This window comes from Vipera berus, assembly GCF_964194415.1.
Source record: "Vipera berus genome assembly, chromosome: 2".
Classification (NCBI taxonomy): domain Eukaryota; kingdom Metazoa; phylum Chordata; class Lepidosauria; order Squamata; family Viperidae; genus Vipera; species Vipera berus.
The window spans coordinates 170,843,883-170,859,426 of NC_138203.1; the positions used below are offsets into that span (position 1 = coordinate 170,843,883).

Sequence of the window (15,544 nt, forward strand, 5' to 3'; positions counted from 1 at the left end):
CTGAGGAGGAGGAGGAAAGTTTCTGGATGATCAAGGCATGGCAGAAAAGGAAGATGGAAGCGCTGGGAAGATCAGGGCCATGTAGGCTAGTAGACACTGCCATAATGGGAGGTGCTTAAGAGAGGTGGTGTGATCGCATTGACACACATGGCTCATGTTATTATTTACCCTGCAACATTACTTGAAAAGTTTTGCTTTCTTTCTGAAACACAGAACTAAAGTCTTTGGGATTTTGTTTCTGATGAACTGTGATCAACCCAAAATAGTTTGGCAGAACTTTCAGGATGTGGTGGTTTGTTCTGGGTCTGAATCATTATGTCTTTTCGATTCTTTTTCTTTTTAGAACTTTCTAACTCAGAGAGCCTGCCAAATCTTAAGTGTTTGAGCTTTTTGAGCTAACATTTCCTGAAATACTATATTAATCAATGTACAGGATTTCCTTTCTGAGTACAAGCTAATAGCCTTGCAATAGCTATCAGAACTTTTCATTTCTTTGAGAATGCTTACTTAGTACATGAAAGTGTGGCTAAAAAAGGCAACAAATTTCAAGCATGACACAGGAAGCAATAGAGAGTACCCTGAGACCAACATACATCTGCTTAACATTAATCTTTAAACCTCTGAGTCTGAGCTATAGGAGCAACTGTGAGAAATAAAACACTGAAAAAACGTGAAGGTAAAACACTTTCCTTGCCCCCTCCTCAAAACAGACCATTCCACTCAACAGCTTTCTTTCCATTGTAAACAGTTTTATTCACTCTTTAAAAGAGTCATGCAATCCTAAATACATATTGCATCATTGTCATTGAGGTGCACACAAGTGTATCCAGAGGGCTTCATTCTTCATTGCCCAGAGTCAAATATAACTGCAGTCCTGAGTGAGGTTCCACTTGCTTATCTGCTTCCACTCTTTGCTCATCAACCTATTTCAGAGGGGCTCAATTTCTGCATGTGACAATTTCTGTTTTCACAAAAACAAAAACTGGCTAGGAGGGGTGCATGAAACATGGCCTTCGTCCCTGAGAGAAAAAGGCTACAAGAGAAAGCTACATTTTAAAATGGCCTTGCTGGGCCACTTCTTTCCCCGCCATTCGATTACCATTATTACAGTCCTTAGAGAGATGCCTGACCACACATTTCAAGAGTATCGGTGAGAACAGAATAAAGTATATACATATCGCCTAAGCCAACCCCATGATCCTTGTCAATATTTGTCCTAATCACAGGCATTGTTTCAGTAAATGGATATTTTACTGGCATACTACATAAAAGGTGAGGTAAGCTTGAGAAAATGCACTTTTGCCTAGTTTTCTAAATGAAGAATGCGAACAGTTGGACAAAGTCATGCTCATAGGACAGAATACTTTTATGGGTGTTCACCAGCTGCACCAAACCATGATCCACTTAGTCATTTCAAGGGACACTATTCTGAATGCCCCTGAAGCTCATTCAAGCTGAAAATAATTATCCAAGGTTTTATGTTAGTTTGTTGCTGCTGTTGTGGGACTTTCAAAATACTATCAATATTGTTCATAAAAATCAAAGAACTAGGAGGGGCCACTGAGTCCATCAAATCCAACCTCCTGCTCATTGCAGGAGTTCTTGACAAGATGGCTGTCTGGCATCCACTTTGCACATGCAGTAAAGGGGAACCCACCACTTCTTCCAAGCTTTTCCTAATGTTCATAATTACAAGTTCTGTATTCTAAAAGGATAAAGAACAGAAATCTTCTTCTGGGACATCCTTTCAGGCCTTTGAGGATGCTCTTGTCCTCCTAGTTATCTGTTCTCAAGGTCAATCATTCTCTATTCCTCTTTTCACAGCTCTTCATTTCCAGCTTCCTGGTCATTCTCATGGCTTTCTCTGAACTTATTGCATTTTATTTTAATCATTTAAATGTTCGGTATCAAGAACTGGAATTGATAGTCAAGATAAGATCTGACTATAATAAAATGGAACAATTACTTCCTGCAGTTTAACAATTTGATACTTATACTTACATAAAATCTAAAATTTATGTTGCCTTTTTTGCAGCAACATCACCTGCTGCATAAAATTTGTGACAACAATATTAAATTTCATTCTATTATTTTGTGATCCATTATTTTTCTTACTTTCTTATTATCTATTATTTTTTATTCATTTCTGTAATCCATCAAGATGGTTCTAAGTCTTATTTCTATCTTTGAAGATGTCAGTAAATCTGAGAAGCATTGTATGTCCAATCACACTTGGCTAATAAAGAATTCTAATAAAATTTCCACTTCTCGTTCCAGTCATTTACAAAAATTCATTTGATTTGATGTGGAATTATTGCTGGATACTCTTAAACATGATTTTAAAATCAACTGTTTAATTATTATACAATTAAATCCACAACTAACCAGTTGGCTAATCAAAATGTCATGGGGTACTTTTTTTCAAATTCTTTACTGAAATAAAGAATACTAAACTACATCTGTGGCATTTCATGTTGTAGCAAGGTTGCTACGTTAGACTTCTTGACAAATCCAAGCTGGCTTCTGGAAGCATTTTGAAAACAAGGTAATTACTGGATCAGTCATTTTACAATCTGTTGTAGAATCTTCTCAGATACTAGATTGACCTCTAGTTCTCTGGGTTCTTCTTTCTTCTTCTTTTTGAAGAGGCAAACATTTATTTTCCTCTGGGTTGCACATTATCTGATCCCCAAGATTTTTCAAAGATTATGCAGTATCATCAACCAGTTCCTTTGGTATCCAAGGATAAAATTCAACTGATACTGGATTAGTTTTCTTATTCAAAAATAAGAATGTTTCTTTTGCTCTCAAACCTCAATCCTGTCACTTTATTCTGTTCTTCACAATTGCTTTTGTAACATCTCCTTGTTGGAGAAGATTTAGTCAAAATAAGAGCTGAGTAGTTTTGCTTTTGTTTCCTTTTACCATTTTTTTCTTTTTATTGTTTAGTTAATACGTATTTAAACTCAATTAGGTATTTTTTCATTAAGTCTTCCAAGGATGCAGTGGAAATGCTGTCCATGTAGCAATGCACACATTGGTTCTTATGTGACTACGCAAAGTAAGGTATGATAGTACCTGAGCAGATTTTCATTTTTAACCTTGAAAAGAGGATGAGGAATGATGCAGAATGTGACGATGTACACTTTGTCTCCTTCCCTTGGAGGCTATGCAAGATCATCATCCAGAAAGTCTCTCTTGGAAAATAACTATGTCCCTATGAAGAATTGTCAGTTACTATAGCTTATTAACAAAAGACCTGGAAGCAAGGATTCAATGTAAAACGAAGCAGTCCACCACCATTATTCCTATGGAAATTATAAATGAATCCTTCTCACTGAATTATTAATGGAACTAGATTGTCTAGCTGTAGGACTTTATGGTTATTTTATGGTTAATCTCCTATAGGTAGGCACCCAAAGATAGGTAAAGCAGCTTTAAAAAGAAAAAAACCCTAAACATCTACAGTTAGTAGTCTTGCTCCTGCCACGTCTTCAAAAATTGCTTGAATGCCATTTATGTCCATAGTTTCAGTAGTCCAGTAGAGATCCTATCTCAAAAACTGTAAAACTTCCATTAGTTTTAATGCATATATTCAAAAATAAATATATTCAAAAACTGTAGGCCCCAAGATACTGGAGATTCACCAGGTTGCTAGTAATATGTTGGGGAGGGAGGAAAGGGAATTGCAGCATGATCATTACATAAACAAGTAAAAGAAATCACATTGCTGCTTTGGTATGATTTTCATATATTCGTCACCAAGGGAAACATGTTAACATGTTAATTAACAAATGCATAATGAAAGACACCTTTAAAGGGTTTTTACCCTTATAAACAGACTTTTAACAACATGCATGAAATTCAAGTGACATCACCATACAAATAATGCATTTAATATATCTCTCAATAAATTGCTATTTTATGCCAGTTCTTTTTATTTTCCCTAGCCACATTTTCACATATAGTTCATTTTCTTTTCCTCAAGGAGAGGGACATCTGTGTGAATTTTCATACAGAGAAATCTCCCTATTGAAAAGTTTCAATTAGAGCTAGCTACACTACCTATTTATCCACTTGGAGAGAGCTGCTAGACACCACTTACGGTATTTCTTTACCAAAGTATTGTTTGTACTGAGCATGTTAATTCCCCTGAAACAGCATTGTGTCTCTGTGTTACAGCCCACAATTCAGCCCAGATCTTGAATAATCTATAATCTTTGGCATTAACCCCTCAGATGTGGCTCAGAGCAGCTAGCTGAGAATGTTTGAAAGGTAACTAAAAGGCTACAGGATGAAACTGGAATAGATAAAAAGGCAGATCATTATGTTTCTTCTCAAGTCAGTAGGCATTAGGTGATATCAAATGCATTTTATCATTCCAGGTGGAGAAAACACGGTGCTCTGCCAATGCATAGGTTTGGAGGTGTGAATTTGTTTCTGCATACATTACATTTTCACAATCACACATTCAGTATGTACATGCTAAGAATTTAACAGATAATCTGGCATTAATTCATAGCTAGCAGAAGGAACCCAGTGTCATGACAATCACCAAACAAGTGTTAGATTAAAAGCATAAAAGAAAACAATGATTACAAAGCGGGTTGAGTTGGCAAGATAAAAATAGGAGAGGGAGAGAGAATTTATGGAGGCACCAATCATCAAATCCATCTCAAACTCATTCATCTCAAGTTCATTCATCCATCCTCACTGCAAGTTCATTTTAACACAAACCATCATCACAAACCATTGAATTAGTGATTGTGTATGCTTAGTATTATGTATATATTTAAAATAGGTATCGTATGATCTGCGGTACTTGATGAAGTTTATACCCACAGCTTTGCTGCTCTTCTTTATGTTATTGTGAAGATGTGTTTAATATCATTATTCTCCCTTTGAAACAATGTGATATCAAGGACAAAGAGGTCCCAACATACACTGCATATCTTCAGCAAAATCCCTTTCAGCATTATCAGAGAAGGGGCGTCTCAGCGTTTGGCCATGGTTCTGACAGTTGTCAGCTGATGATGGAAGATCTATGACAAAAAAAGCAGTGGAAAATATTGTGGATGTGAGCTCAGCCAAGTTCAGAAATAGCGTATCAGCATTCCAGAAGAGGCAATATCCATATTTACACCTTAAATCTCAACAAATATCAGGTCAATTACATTATTTAGTACTGCCAGTAAGATTAGTATCACTCTGTAAAATATTACATTGCTTATATAACTTTGTTTAGGTTTTTGTAGGATTCTACATTCCCCTTCTTATGTTGGCACTTATTACAAAACATTCTATTAAATCAAATGCTTTTTAAAAGGCACACTTACATTTTACTACCCCTAGGACCAACTGCTAATCTTCCATTTTAAAAAAGAGTAAACAGCCTAACATGCTTTCAAGCCTTCCACTTGGTCATGCTTACCAAGACATATTGACAGGTATGCCAACATAAAATACGGTAGCTGGTTTTAGGAACTTTGCTATGGTTTATACAAGTTACTTAACTAATACAGAGGAGTTATTAGATGTGAAAGTGGAAGCTGCTATTATTCCGAGGAAAATAAAGTGCTTGCAGATATTCATGCCCAAATATCCTGTACAAAGTGTTTCCAAGCAAAATAGGTGGAAAAGGATATTTATCTATTCTGGCTAAATCTCATTTGCTGCAGCCATTCCTAAGAGGCAGAACTTTGCTTCTGCTTTGGAGAAGAGGAATACTGTTGCAGATCCTTGATAGGACTCACTAATTTAGCCCTTTCCAACTTAGACTCTAGCTGGAATCAAAACTTCTAGTAATTCTACCAAAGATTACCAGGATACTGGCTTGGAATGTGGGGAACTGTATCTGTGTCATATTGAGATTACACCAGTCAGGGAAAGATGAGCTAGCTGAATAACCCAAATAAAAACAGCACAGCAGCAGCTATATAGATTGATACCAATTTACACAATAGCAGATAGACAAGACTTGAGAATTTGATAATAAAACAGCCAACATTTTCTGCAAGAACATAAACCTGAGATATTTCAAGCACAAAAATGATTACTGTTAAGCTTATGACAGCTATTTTGCTACTAACATGGTACATAAAAAATTGTTTACACAAGTTAGTTTGAATAAAACCCAGGGTTATACGCTGCAAGATATAAATTTGGTTCTTCACTGAATACAAGAAGCAACTAAGGTTGTCTTCTATGTGTATTAGTTTATGTTTGAGGTGTTCAATTTTTATCCCCCAAAACTAGAAAAAAATATCCTGCATTTCTACATGTTTCCCATGTAATAATGAGACAATTCTGCAAAAAATGTTCTCAGTCTCACACACTTTTCAGGAAATATGTTTGTTGCAGCATAAAAGTATGGCCATTACATTCCATCATGGATTAAATTTTGGGTTTTTTAAAATTTTGATCTCTGACGTATAGTACATATTCATCCTTTCAATTAAAGAATATATCTTGGAAAACATACTTATATACAAGTAATACTACTTATAAGAGTTTTACGTTATATGGATTCCTGGCAATTGATGCAATGCTTAATGACAAGGAAGACTGGGGACAAGGGGATGAACACCAATAAAGCCTTCTAGGGAAAAAATGCTTAAAAGAAGTTGCCAAGAAATACTAACCAAGTAGCTATTACAGTCAAGTAATGTACAACTATCAAATTCTGAAAATTAAAAAATAAATCACATTACACTGATGACAGCCCACTAAGAACACATGAGGAATGTAAAAAGGAACCTGGCCAAACCACTTTTAGTCAATCTGATGTCTTCTATAATTCTTGTAGAAGTGCGCTGCTATTTCTGACCTGCTTTATCCAGAGGAAACAGCATCTGATCTCATCCGTATCTTTATTTCCCCAAATTTAATTTTCTGTAATGCTGCATTTTTTGGATAATAATTTTGTTTCACCCAGTAAATTATCCGTGCAAAAAAAACTACTGTCTGATGGTACTTTCAGTATTACTTCATGTTTTTTATACTCCTCTGAGTTCCCACAATTTTATCGCAGGAAAAAAAATCCACTGGGGGCAGGGACAAGGCTTTTTGACAATCAGTGCTTTTTATTCCCAAACTCAAAGAACCCAGATTCCTATTTTTTTTAATGTTTTTAGCCATCTCCCTTTCAATGCATTCTATTTGGGAAACACTTCCCACGGCCAGAAAAAATCGTTTAATGCACATTATGGATTCATTCTAATGCTCCTTTAAATCTACCCATGTTTTAGATGAATAAAAACATAATCACCTTAGCTTTGGTCAATTTTCATTCCATTGTCCTCCTTCTCATCCCATATGGCTGAACAATCCACCAGACAGATCTTCTAAATGTCCCTTTTATCTCTGGGACAAGCTGTGATAGCGAACTCTTTGATAGCATGTTTATATTTTCGTCTGCCATCTTACTTACATGGATAGGCCTCTATCTTCAGTCTGCATTTCTTTTTATTTGCAAAATGTGCCATTTCCTGAGCCAGCTCTTTTGGGCAGACAGCAGTAACTTCTCAGTAAAATAAGGTCAGGATTGTCCTGAAAAATGGTTTCCCTGCACAGCTGAGATGTCTTCTCCCAGTGCTTTGGGTTCTGCAATGGCGTATTTCCCTTATACAGAAAAAGTAATCTATCATAAGGATGTAGACTGATGTCTAAAGCAAGTGTGGTTTGAAAGTTAAAATTCGACTGTGACCTTAACTAACCCTGTTCTACTGGCTTTTGGATCATGGCTGCAAGCGAAAATAATATCTCTGAACCACAGCAGCAGTTCCTATATTCCTTTTCCTATGTTCTTTACATCACTGAATACAATGAGGGTTCTCTAGGCACATTTCTATCCAAGTGATAAAAGCAACTTCTTGACCCTGGAGAGAAACGACCTTTGGTGTTTCCCCCCGCCTCCCGAAAAAACTGTGCCTGTGATGAGAAGCCTTAAAAAGAGAAAGAACCCTATATTGCAGAATGAGAGCTGTATGTTTTCCAGGTGTGAACAGCAAAGGACTTTATATATCTCATACCTATTCCTCAATGTTTATGGGACAGGATTCCGGAGCTGCAGCTGTTCAGTAAAAAAGAAAGACCAAAAGCAAATGGTAAACCAGAGAACAGACAGACCACACAAATGCACAGACATACAATGCAGGGGAGGAGGGGGTCAAGAAAAGAGAGGGAAAGAGAATGAAACAACAAAAGCTTCCTGCATCACATTTATTGCCCCCCCCCAAGAATTTTTAAAGATCATTTGCATGATGCCTCTGGGCAATAACATTCCAACTTGGAAATGTGCCAATCGGTGTAAATCCAATCTGCTTTACTGTCCATTTTTCAGGGCAGATTTGTCTTCCGATTTTATTTTTAAAAAATACAGAGAAAAACAATGGCCATTCCATTTACCCAAAAAGGGCAAGAGATTCAGTCCTATTTTTTGAAAATGTATACAATGTAGATGGATTCTAGATTTTTTTATTTTTTTTCTACCAGCAAAAATGCCTCTTCTGTGTCTAGAGTGGCTGTTTCCCACTAGTGCTACAAAATATAGTAGCGTCCACCTTATTGTAAGAGCCTCTTCATACATTTCAAAAAACCTGTTTTCAAAACAGGGATGAAGGACCCTAGACGCAGGGGTAGGGAACATTGGCTCTTTTATGACTTGTGGATTTCAATTCCCAAAATTCCTGAGTCGGCATGGCTGGTTCAGGAATTCTGGGTATTGAAGTCCACAAGTCATAAAAGCGCTAAGGTTCCCTACCACTGCCCTAGACGGTCCATTCCTGCTAATATTGGAAGCACCAAATTTAAATTTGTTTCAGCAGGATTCATGCCTGGATTGTTTTACCTTCCTAAATTTGAAGGCAGCAGCTCCACATGAAAGATTCCTAGCTTAGTACTGTAGTCTGGTCTTTGCCATTTCTTTATGTTACTATAAAACATTGTGATCCATTCTGTGGCAAGAATTCACTAGAATGTATGGGATGTGTCATGAAGTCCTATAGGATGGGCCAGACTACTTTCTCTCTAGTGAAGGGCTGAACTGAAATATTGAAACACAGAAGCCATGGGGCCTAAAGTTCGCCCTAAGCTTCTCAGCCTTTTTAATTAAATTATCCCAATTTCAACAGAAATGTGCAAACTATCCCACAATAAAAGCACAACTGAAAACATTACCAAGGTTTAAGAAACTAACTTTTTGGCTTTATCCAGAAAACCCAGCAAAAATAGAGGCTAGAAACGTAGGTTACCGTACTTTTACTTCTTAAATTGGATACAATTTTACACGTATATTAAATTTATGGTATGAAGTAATGTCTAGAGCAGGCATGTCAAATCCACAGCACATGCAGGCCACATCTATCCCGGCCCCGCAAGGGCAAAAAAAATCCCAATACATCACGATACAGCCCACAATACAATGAGTTTGACACCCCTGGTCTAGAGTCTCTCTCTGTCATTATAAAACACAGACTCACTTCAGAAATACTAAAGTAGAAAATACTGTATACCTTAATAAAGTATCATGTGAAAAGGTATCTGAACATGTTACATCTCAAACAGCAGTGCAAAATCCCACAAGGTTTCCTATACTTCTGGTTGGGAGATAATAACTCAGGAAAGCAAAGTTATTGCTTGAAATGACCCGTAGTTAGTTAGTACATGAATACAGCATTCATTCATCCTTGTTTAATTAAAACTGCCAGATTGATAACTACTTGTGGCACTAAACCATTTCACTTTCCATAAAAACCACTTTGCAAATTGCCATTAAGGATCCTCTTCTTGCTACTTTTTTTAATTTAGATAGGCAAAGATGGGAAACCTGAGAATTAAATAGATCTTGTAGACTTCAACATATACACAACTTCCACTATCCACTATCACATATGCTTATGTATTCTGTTCTATAGCATGTACACCTGAGAGAGAAGTGTTTGTTTTTTTCTTCCCATCCATCTTCTTTCTAAGTGGACCTTCCTATCTCCAACATTCTACTCGGATGTTAGCAGCACTTACCTGTATCTGCTCTTAAAAAAAAGGAAGAGGATCCAGAGACTAAAAAACCCATAAGCCAAGGCGTGAAGTTTACCCAGAAGATGTTAACTGGAATAGGAGTTCAAACTTCGGAGTGAAGAAAATGGAGTGTGAGGGAAACTCAAGGACAACTTCAGAACCTCTCCTTTGCCAACAGATCAGCACAACCATCTTCAAACCACGTGCTAAAGGGCTTAAAGCCACATGCATCTCTGCACAGCAGATCAAAAAGCCATTCTAAGTTCCGCTTGAGTGTAACTTCTGTGACTCTGAAACAAGTCCATGTTGTTTCTTGAGCAGCTGTGAAGCAGCAGCATAGCTTTGCTCAAAGATTCACAGTCAGTCAGCAGGCGGCAGGGGATAGAACATTTGGCTCTGTACACAGACAGTGAGGGGAAGGGATCAGCAGAAGAATCTTGCAAGCAGCAAAGCCACCCAATGGTATGTAAGCCAGAAAAACTGAAGCTGCTTCTTGTGGCAGCAGAGTCGTTATTAAATTTATTCCACAAGGTCCCAAGGTCCAAGCCTCCCTTTTTGAATCACCACAAATACTTCAGGTGATATTGCAGAAGAAACATTTAAAGTACCTACTGGTACAACCTGGATAATATGAGAGATGGACGTGATCCTTATCCGCTACAGTTCCCAAGTTAAGGTCCTATTTCAAGCTCTGACTAAGGTCAACTGTGCAAAGGAATAAGGAAATTCATGTTTTTCAGAAAATCCCTCCACTCGCTTTCTCATTTCTAGGGTCCTCTGAGGAAAGAAAGGATCAGTAATATTTGATGGAAACATGAACCCAATATATTTAGTTGGTCACACACAAAGCACTCAGAGACCCACGTTTGGCATTTCTGATTATTGTCAGGGATCTTGTTTGGCTTTTGTGGGAGGAAAAAAAGCCCTGACATTCAGTGTTAGGAATATGTATCCACAATTGTAGATTGAAATAATTAAATAATTAGATGAGAATTTTTCTTTAGATTTTTGACAAAGATAGGATTGTCTCAAATGCTATTTGGAAGGTTTGTTCATAATTCCAGAATTCTCTTTTCCTCCAGTTGAAAGCACAATTGCTTTTTTAATCAGTTTGCTCAAAACAAAGTGACAAACTGTTGTTCTCCATCCTTATTTGTTCAGTGTGCTGGTTGGCCAGCTGTCCATGGATCCACTGCCATATTTTGTGAAATAAGACTTATGAGCTTAGTGATCACTGTTTTTCACCCATTCTTTTATAGATCATGGTTAAGCATTTCAAATTTTATTTCAGAGGAGTTATCTTGTGTGTCTAGTATAGAGTTTTCATCTCGGGAAACTAATATCAAGAGGATTTAATCTGATGATATTATTGAATAAAACAGAAAAGAAACACAAAATACAACGCACTTTTCCCTCTAGCATCCAGATTTCTTTTGGCCTCTTCAAGACCTTTAAAAAACTGTAATAAGCAATTTTTTTTCATCTGTTTTCCAGTAAATTTGGTTTGGAGATAGTCTTTGAAAAGCCAAGTACTTTATTACTGATAATTAATAGCTGATATTAATCTGCTGAGCTATCTGTCCAACTCGAGCAGGATTACAACCAGTTTCAAAGATTACAACTGGAAAGGGTCATAAGTTCATCTTAAATTGTATTTACCATGACATTTGGTTAGAATTTACCCAGTTCTGAACTTTTACAAGTTTGTGTATGTGTGAGTGAGTGTGAATGAATGTGTGTGTGTGAGAGAAAGTATGTGTGTGTATGTGTGTGGCTAAGTATGCAGGTATGCAATTAATATATCTATAGAGGTAATATTCCAAAGAACATCTTTTTTTCATCTTGAAACTGAAATGATCTAGCATGCCTGTGTTTAAACGATTCCTGCTCTAGTAGAAATGATATTGTTACTATTGCTGCAGGTCAGCTTATCAGCTGGCACATATGTAGTTGGCACAGCAAAGCTTGGATTACCCAAAGTTTCCCAAATGGAATAAATTAGTAAAAGAGACAAGATGACAATAGGAGAACTGATTTAGCTTGCTCGTAGCTATGTAAGGAAATCAAGGATGAAAAAAGCACTCCTTTCAACTGCATTGAATTATTATACCAACCATGAAAGAGGCAGCCTTGAAACTTTGGGGAAGGTGAAATAAGCAAGGAATAGGTTGCCATGGTTTTTGAAATGATGGCAATTTTACTGACCTGATTGAAAGGGTCTGGTGCACCTCTGTTTTAAAAATGTGAGGTACACACCAAAGAAAGTGAGGTATATTTATCTAACAGAAATCTAAGGGAGTTACAAATGCAAAATTGGGCAGTGTTAAAAACCAAAAATGCTTTTTTAAAAAAAAAATCTAACCAGTCCTTGACAGTGATGTTGTTAATTTGCACATCAATTCAATCCACATTTCAGTTTCCTTCAGACCCATAAAAGGACAGTCAGTAAAGTTTATAATCATTCAACAACATAGAGAAAATGAAGGGATGAGAGCAAGGGCTAAGGAAAAACAAAAGCAGGTAGTGTGTTGGCACAGAGCGAACATGAACTTTCATACTGATGAAATCTGGGGCGGGGGAATCAATGAAAGAGCAAAGAGAAGAAACAAAACATACCCAGAATTAATAACCAACTAAAGTTGGTATTGTGATATTGGGGCGTCATCAAAGGATACCAAACATGTTTCTGTGAAAAATATACTCATGCTTGGTCATTATCTGTCATTATTGAGTTTCCTATGTGTAAGGATTAAAAAAAATCTAAGGACTTCTAGACAGACATAAAATAAGCTGGGCAGGTGGCAATAATCAGTTCTTATTATGCTAGGAAATTAAGAATTGGTCATTTCACTGACTGAATGAAATATAGAACTATATGAAACTATATGAAACTATATGAACTATATGAAACCTAGAACTAAGGAGAAACTTCCTGACAGTTAGAACAATTAATCAGTGGAACAACCTGCCTCCAGAGGTGGTGAATGCTCCAACACTGGAAGTTTTTAAGAAGAGACTGGACAGCCATTTGTCTGAAATGGTATAGGGTTTCCTGCCTTAGCAGGGGGTTGGACTAGATGACCTCCAAGGTCCCTTCCAACTTATTATTATTATTATTATTATTATTATTATTATTATTATTATTATTATTATTATTATTATTATTATTATTATTAATTTATTGTCAAATGGATTTCCCTTGTCTTCAGATGTGTTCATCTATAATTCCCTAGCTGGCATGGTTATGGCCTGGGAATTACAGGAGCTGAAATTACTTCCAAAGGATTCCAGGATGGGAAAGCTGAACTAGATCTTCTAGAACAGGGGTCTTCAAACTTGGCCCTTTTTTGACTTGTGGACCTCAACTCCCAGAATTCCTCAGCCAGGCATGCTGGCCGAGGAATTCTGGGAGTTGAAGTCCACAAGTCATAAAAGGGCCAAGTTTGAAGACCCCTGTTCTAGAATAAGAACCCAAGAAGTTCCTTTTCTACCTACTGAAACTATTTGCCCGTAGAAGACTTTGCCTTTTATTTCTATAGGCTAGAAATTCCTAGATGTTGCTTCTTATACTTTAACCTTTAGCCTTTAACACTGTTGGGAAGAATCTTGACTTTGATCAGGTTTGGGCTCAGATCTAACTACCCAACCTATCTCTTATAGCAAATGAGTATAATCATCTTCAAACGACACACTTAAATTGCTTCCAAGTTTGTGGCTTCACTCCAAAGTACTCTGAAAACTGTAACTGTGTGAAAGTGCCAGGCAAACTGAGACTGAGTAGTTTATAGTTCAATCCCAAACCAGTTGTGCTACCAGTATTATCCTTTTTATTTTCTTGGATTTAAAGAAGTTTAAGAGAAAAGAATGATTGTGAAAAGAGTGAGGGGGGGGGGGAAGCAGGGCAAGGAGAAAAGAAATGTAGGAAGGCAAATAGCAGAAAGTAAAGAAAGGATACCACAAATGATGCACTTTAGGTTAAACATGGCTCCCACAGTCTGCAAAGATTAGAGACTGAAGGGTTAAGGTAATCTAAGCAGTTTCCTAGAAGGTACTGAAACTGCAGTTACCAGCACTGGTTGAAGAAAACCACCTTAGAAATTTGCTTTATATTTAGGAAATCTGACTTTTATCTCTATGATCTAGTGTGACGTAGGTCAAGGTGGGCAGGGGAGGGAGACAACAGAGAGCGGTTTCAAGTATCAGGAAGATGCCACACAAAATAGCATTCTCCTTCCTATCCATTTCCCTAACCTGCATGACTCTGATAAGTATGTACTGTGATTAATGGCTGACAGCTCTCAGGTGGTGGCGGGATTTAAAGCAGAGGAGGGATATATAAGAAACTGTCCTCCCACCTCCCTTCAAAGTTCATGTTCAGCAGACAGCCACTCACCAGGTAAGCGGGCCTCAGAGCACACCTTATTGTCCAGAACTTTCACGCTTGCGTTGCCAATGTCATTGTTATTGTCACACTCCATACCTAGGTATGCGCCTGTCCTTTGGCCTGCAAAGGAGTTAATGCAGTTAGAGAGGGGGTGAGGCTTTGGTTTAACTCTGCTCCTCTTTAAGGTAGCAGAAAACATCACACACTTCAGAAATGAAGAAAACCTCAACAGTGGCCAAAAAGGTAGAACAGCCTTCTCCAACCTGCTACCTCCAGGTCTGTTGACATTTCAAATCCCCAAATTCCCAATTACAGTCTCCACTAGTTGGGAATTCTGAGGACTGAAGTCTCTACATATCTGGAAGACCTCAGGTCAAGGGGGACTAAGGTAGAGAGTGGACAATAAGAGATGGGGATGCAGCGGCCAAAAGCTATTGTGGCTGGTTTCCTCCACCACCTCCATTTTCACTTCCTGTTTCAAAGCTATCCTTGCCAATACAGAAATATAAATGGCACGTAGGAAGAGATTTGATCTTGAACATAAAGGTATCCAATAAACCAGTCATAGCGCCATAGAGAAAGTTCAAGGAAAGCACCTATTTTATGGTTTAAGTTGTCTCTGGCTGGCATCTATGGAATATTCTCAGCAATCCAAACACAGTAGAAACTTGATTTGGTTGTGACAAGATGGTAGAGCCAGATAAGATACAATCCATTCCCTAGATAGTCTAGGAAGCTTTGCTCAATGGGCTCTGAGAAATCACACAACTTCCCCAAAGCTATGGGTTTCATTATTCTGGGCAAGATGCCAAGAGAAAAAAAGAAAAATCATGATAAGGGTGTATTTTGTGTACATCAGTCTGCTGTTGCAAGTTTGGACAAATTTTTAAAAGAAAACAAAATCTATATTTAAAAAATAAAAGGGGGAATTGCCATTTGTATAGTGCCCAATAATATTCATCAATGTGAAGCATTTCTGACTTTGCTGACAATGAACAATTAACTAATCAACCATAGCATTTATTTTAATAAAAATTTAGATAATCTAAAAGTATTTCTTGTTAATATTCAGATCTAATTTAGACTGCAGAATCAAAGCTGAAACATGCAGAGGGGATTGCCTCAAAAGAAAACACAAAATTA

General features: G+C 37.3%; 1 protein-coding gene across 10 annotated transcripts in view; it reads right to left on the minus strand.

The window, feature by feature from the left end:
* Positions 1-753: 753 nt before the first annotated feature.
* RNF157 (ring finger protein 157) overlaps positions 754-15,544 on the minus strand; it is a 108,206-nt gene continuing 93,415 nt past the window's right edge. For 6 of the 10 annotated variants that reach the window (XM_081319510.1, XM_081319505.1, XM_081319507.1 and 3 more), the window contains 3 exons: positions 14,411-14,521; positions 8,031-8,071; positions 754-5,042 (listed from right to left, as the gene is read on the minus strand). In XM_081319510.1, the coding sequence (XP_081175636.1) occupies positions 8,031-8,071; positions 14,411-14,521 (152 nt within the window). In that variant the 3' untranslated portion in view covers positions 754-5,042. Of the gene's footprint in view, positions 5,043-7,267; positions 7,621-8,030; positions 8,072-14,410; positions 14,522-15,544 lie in introns of all 10 variants that reach the window. The other 4 variants (XR_014025329.1, XR_014025330.1, XM_081319509.1 and 1 more) reach the window with 4 other exon arrangements.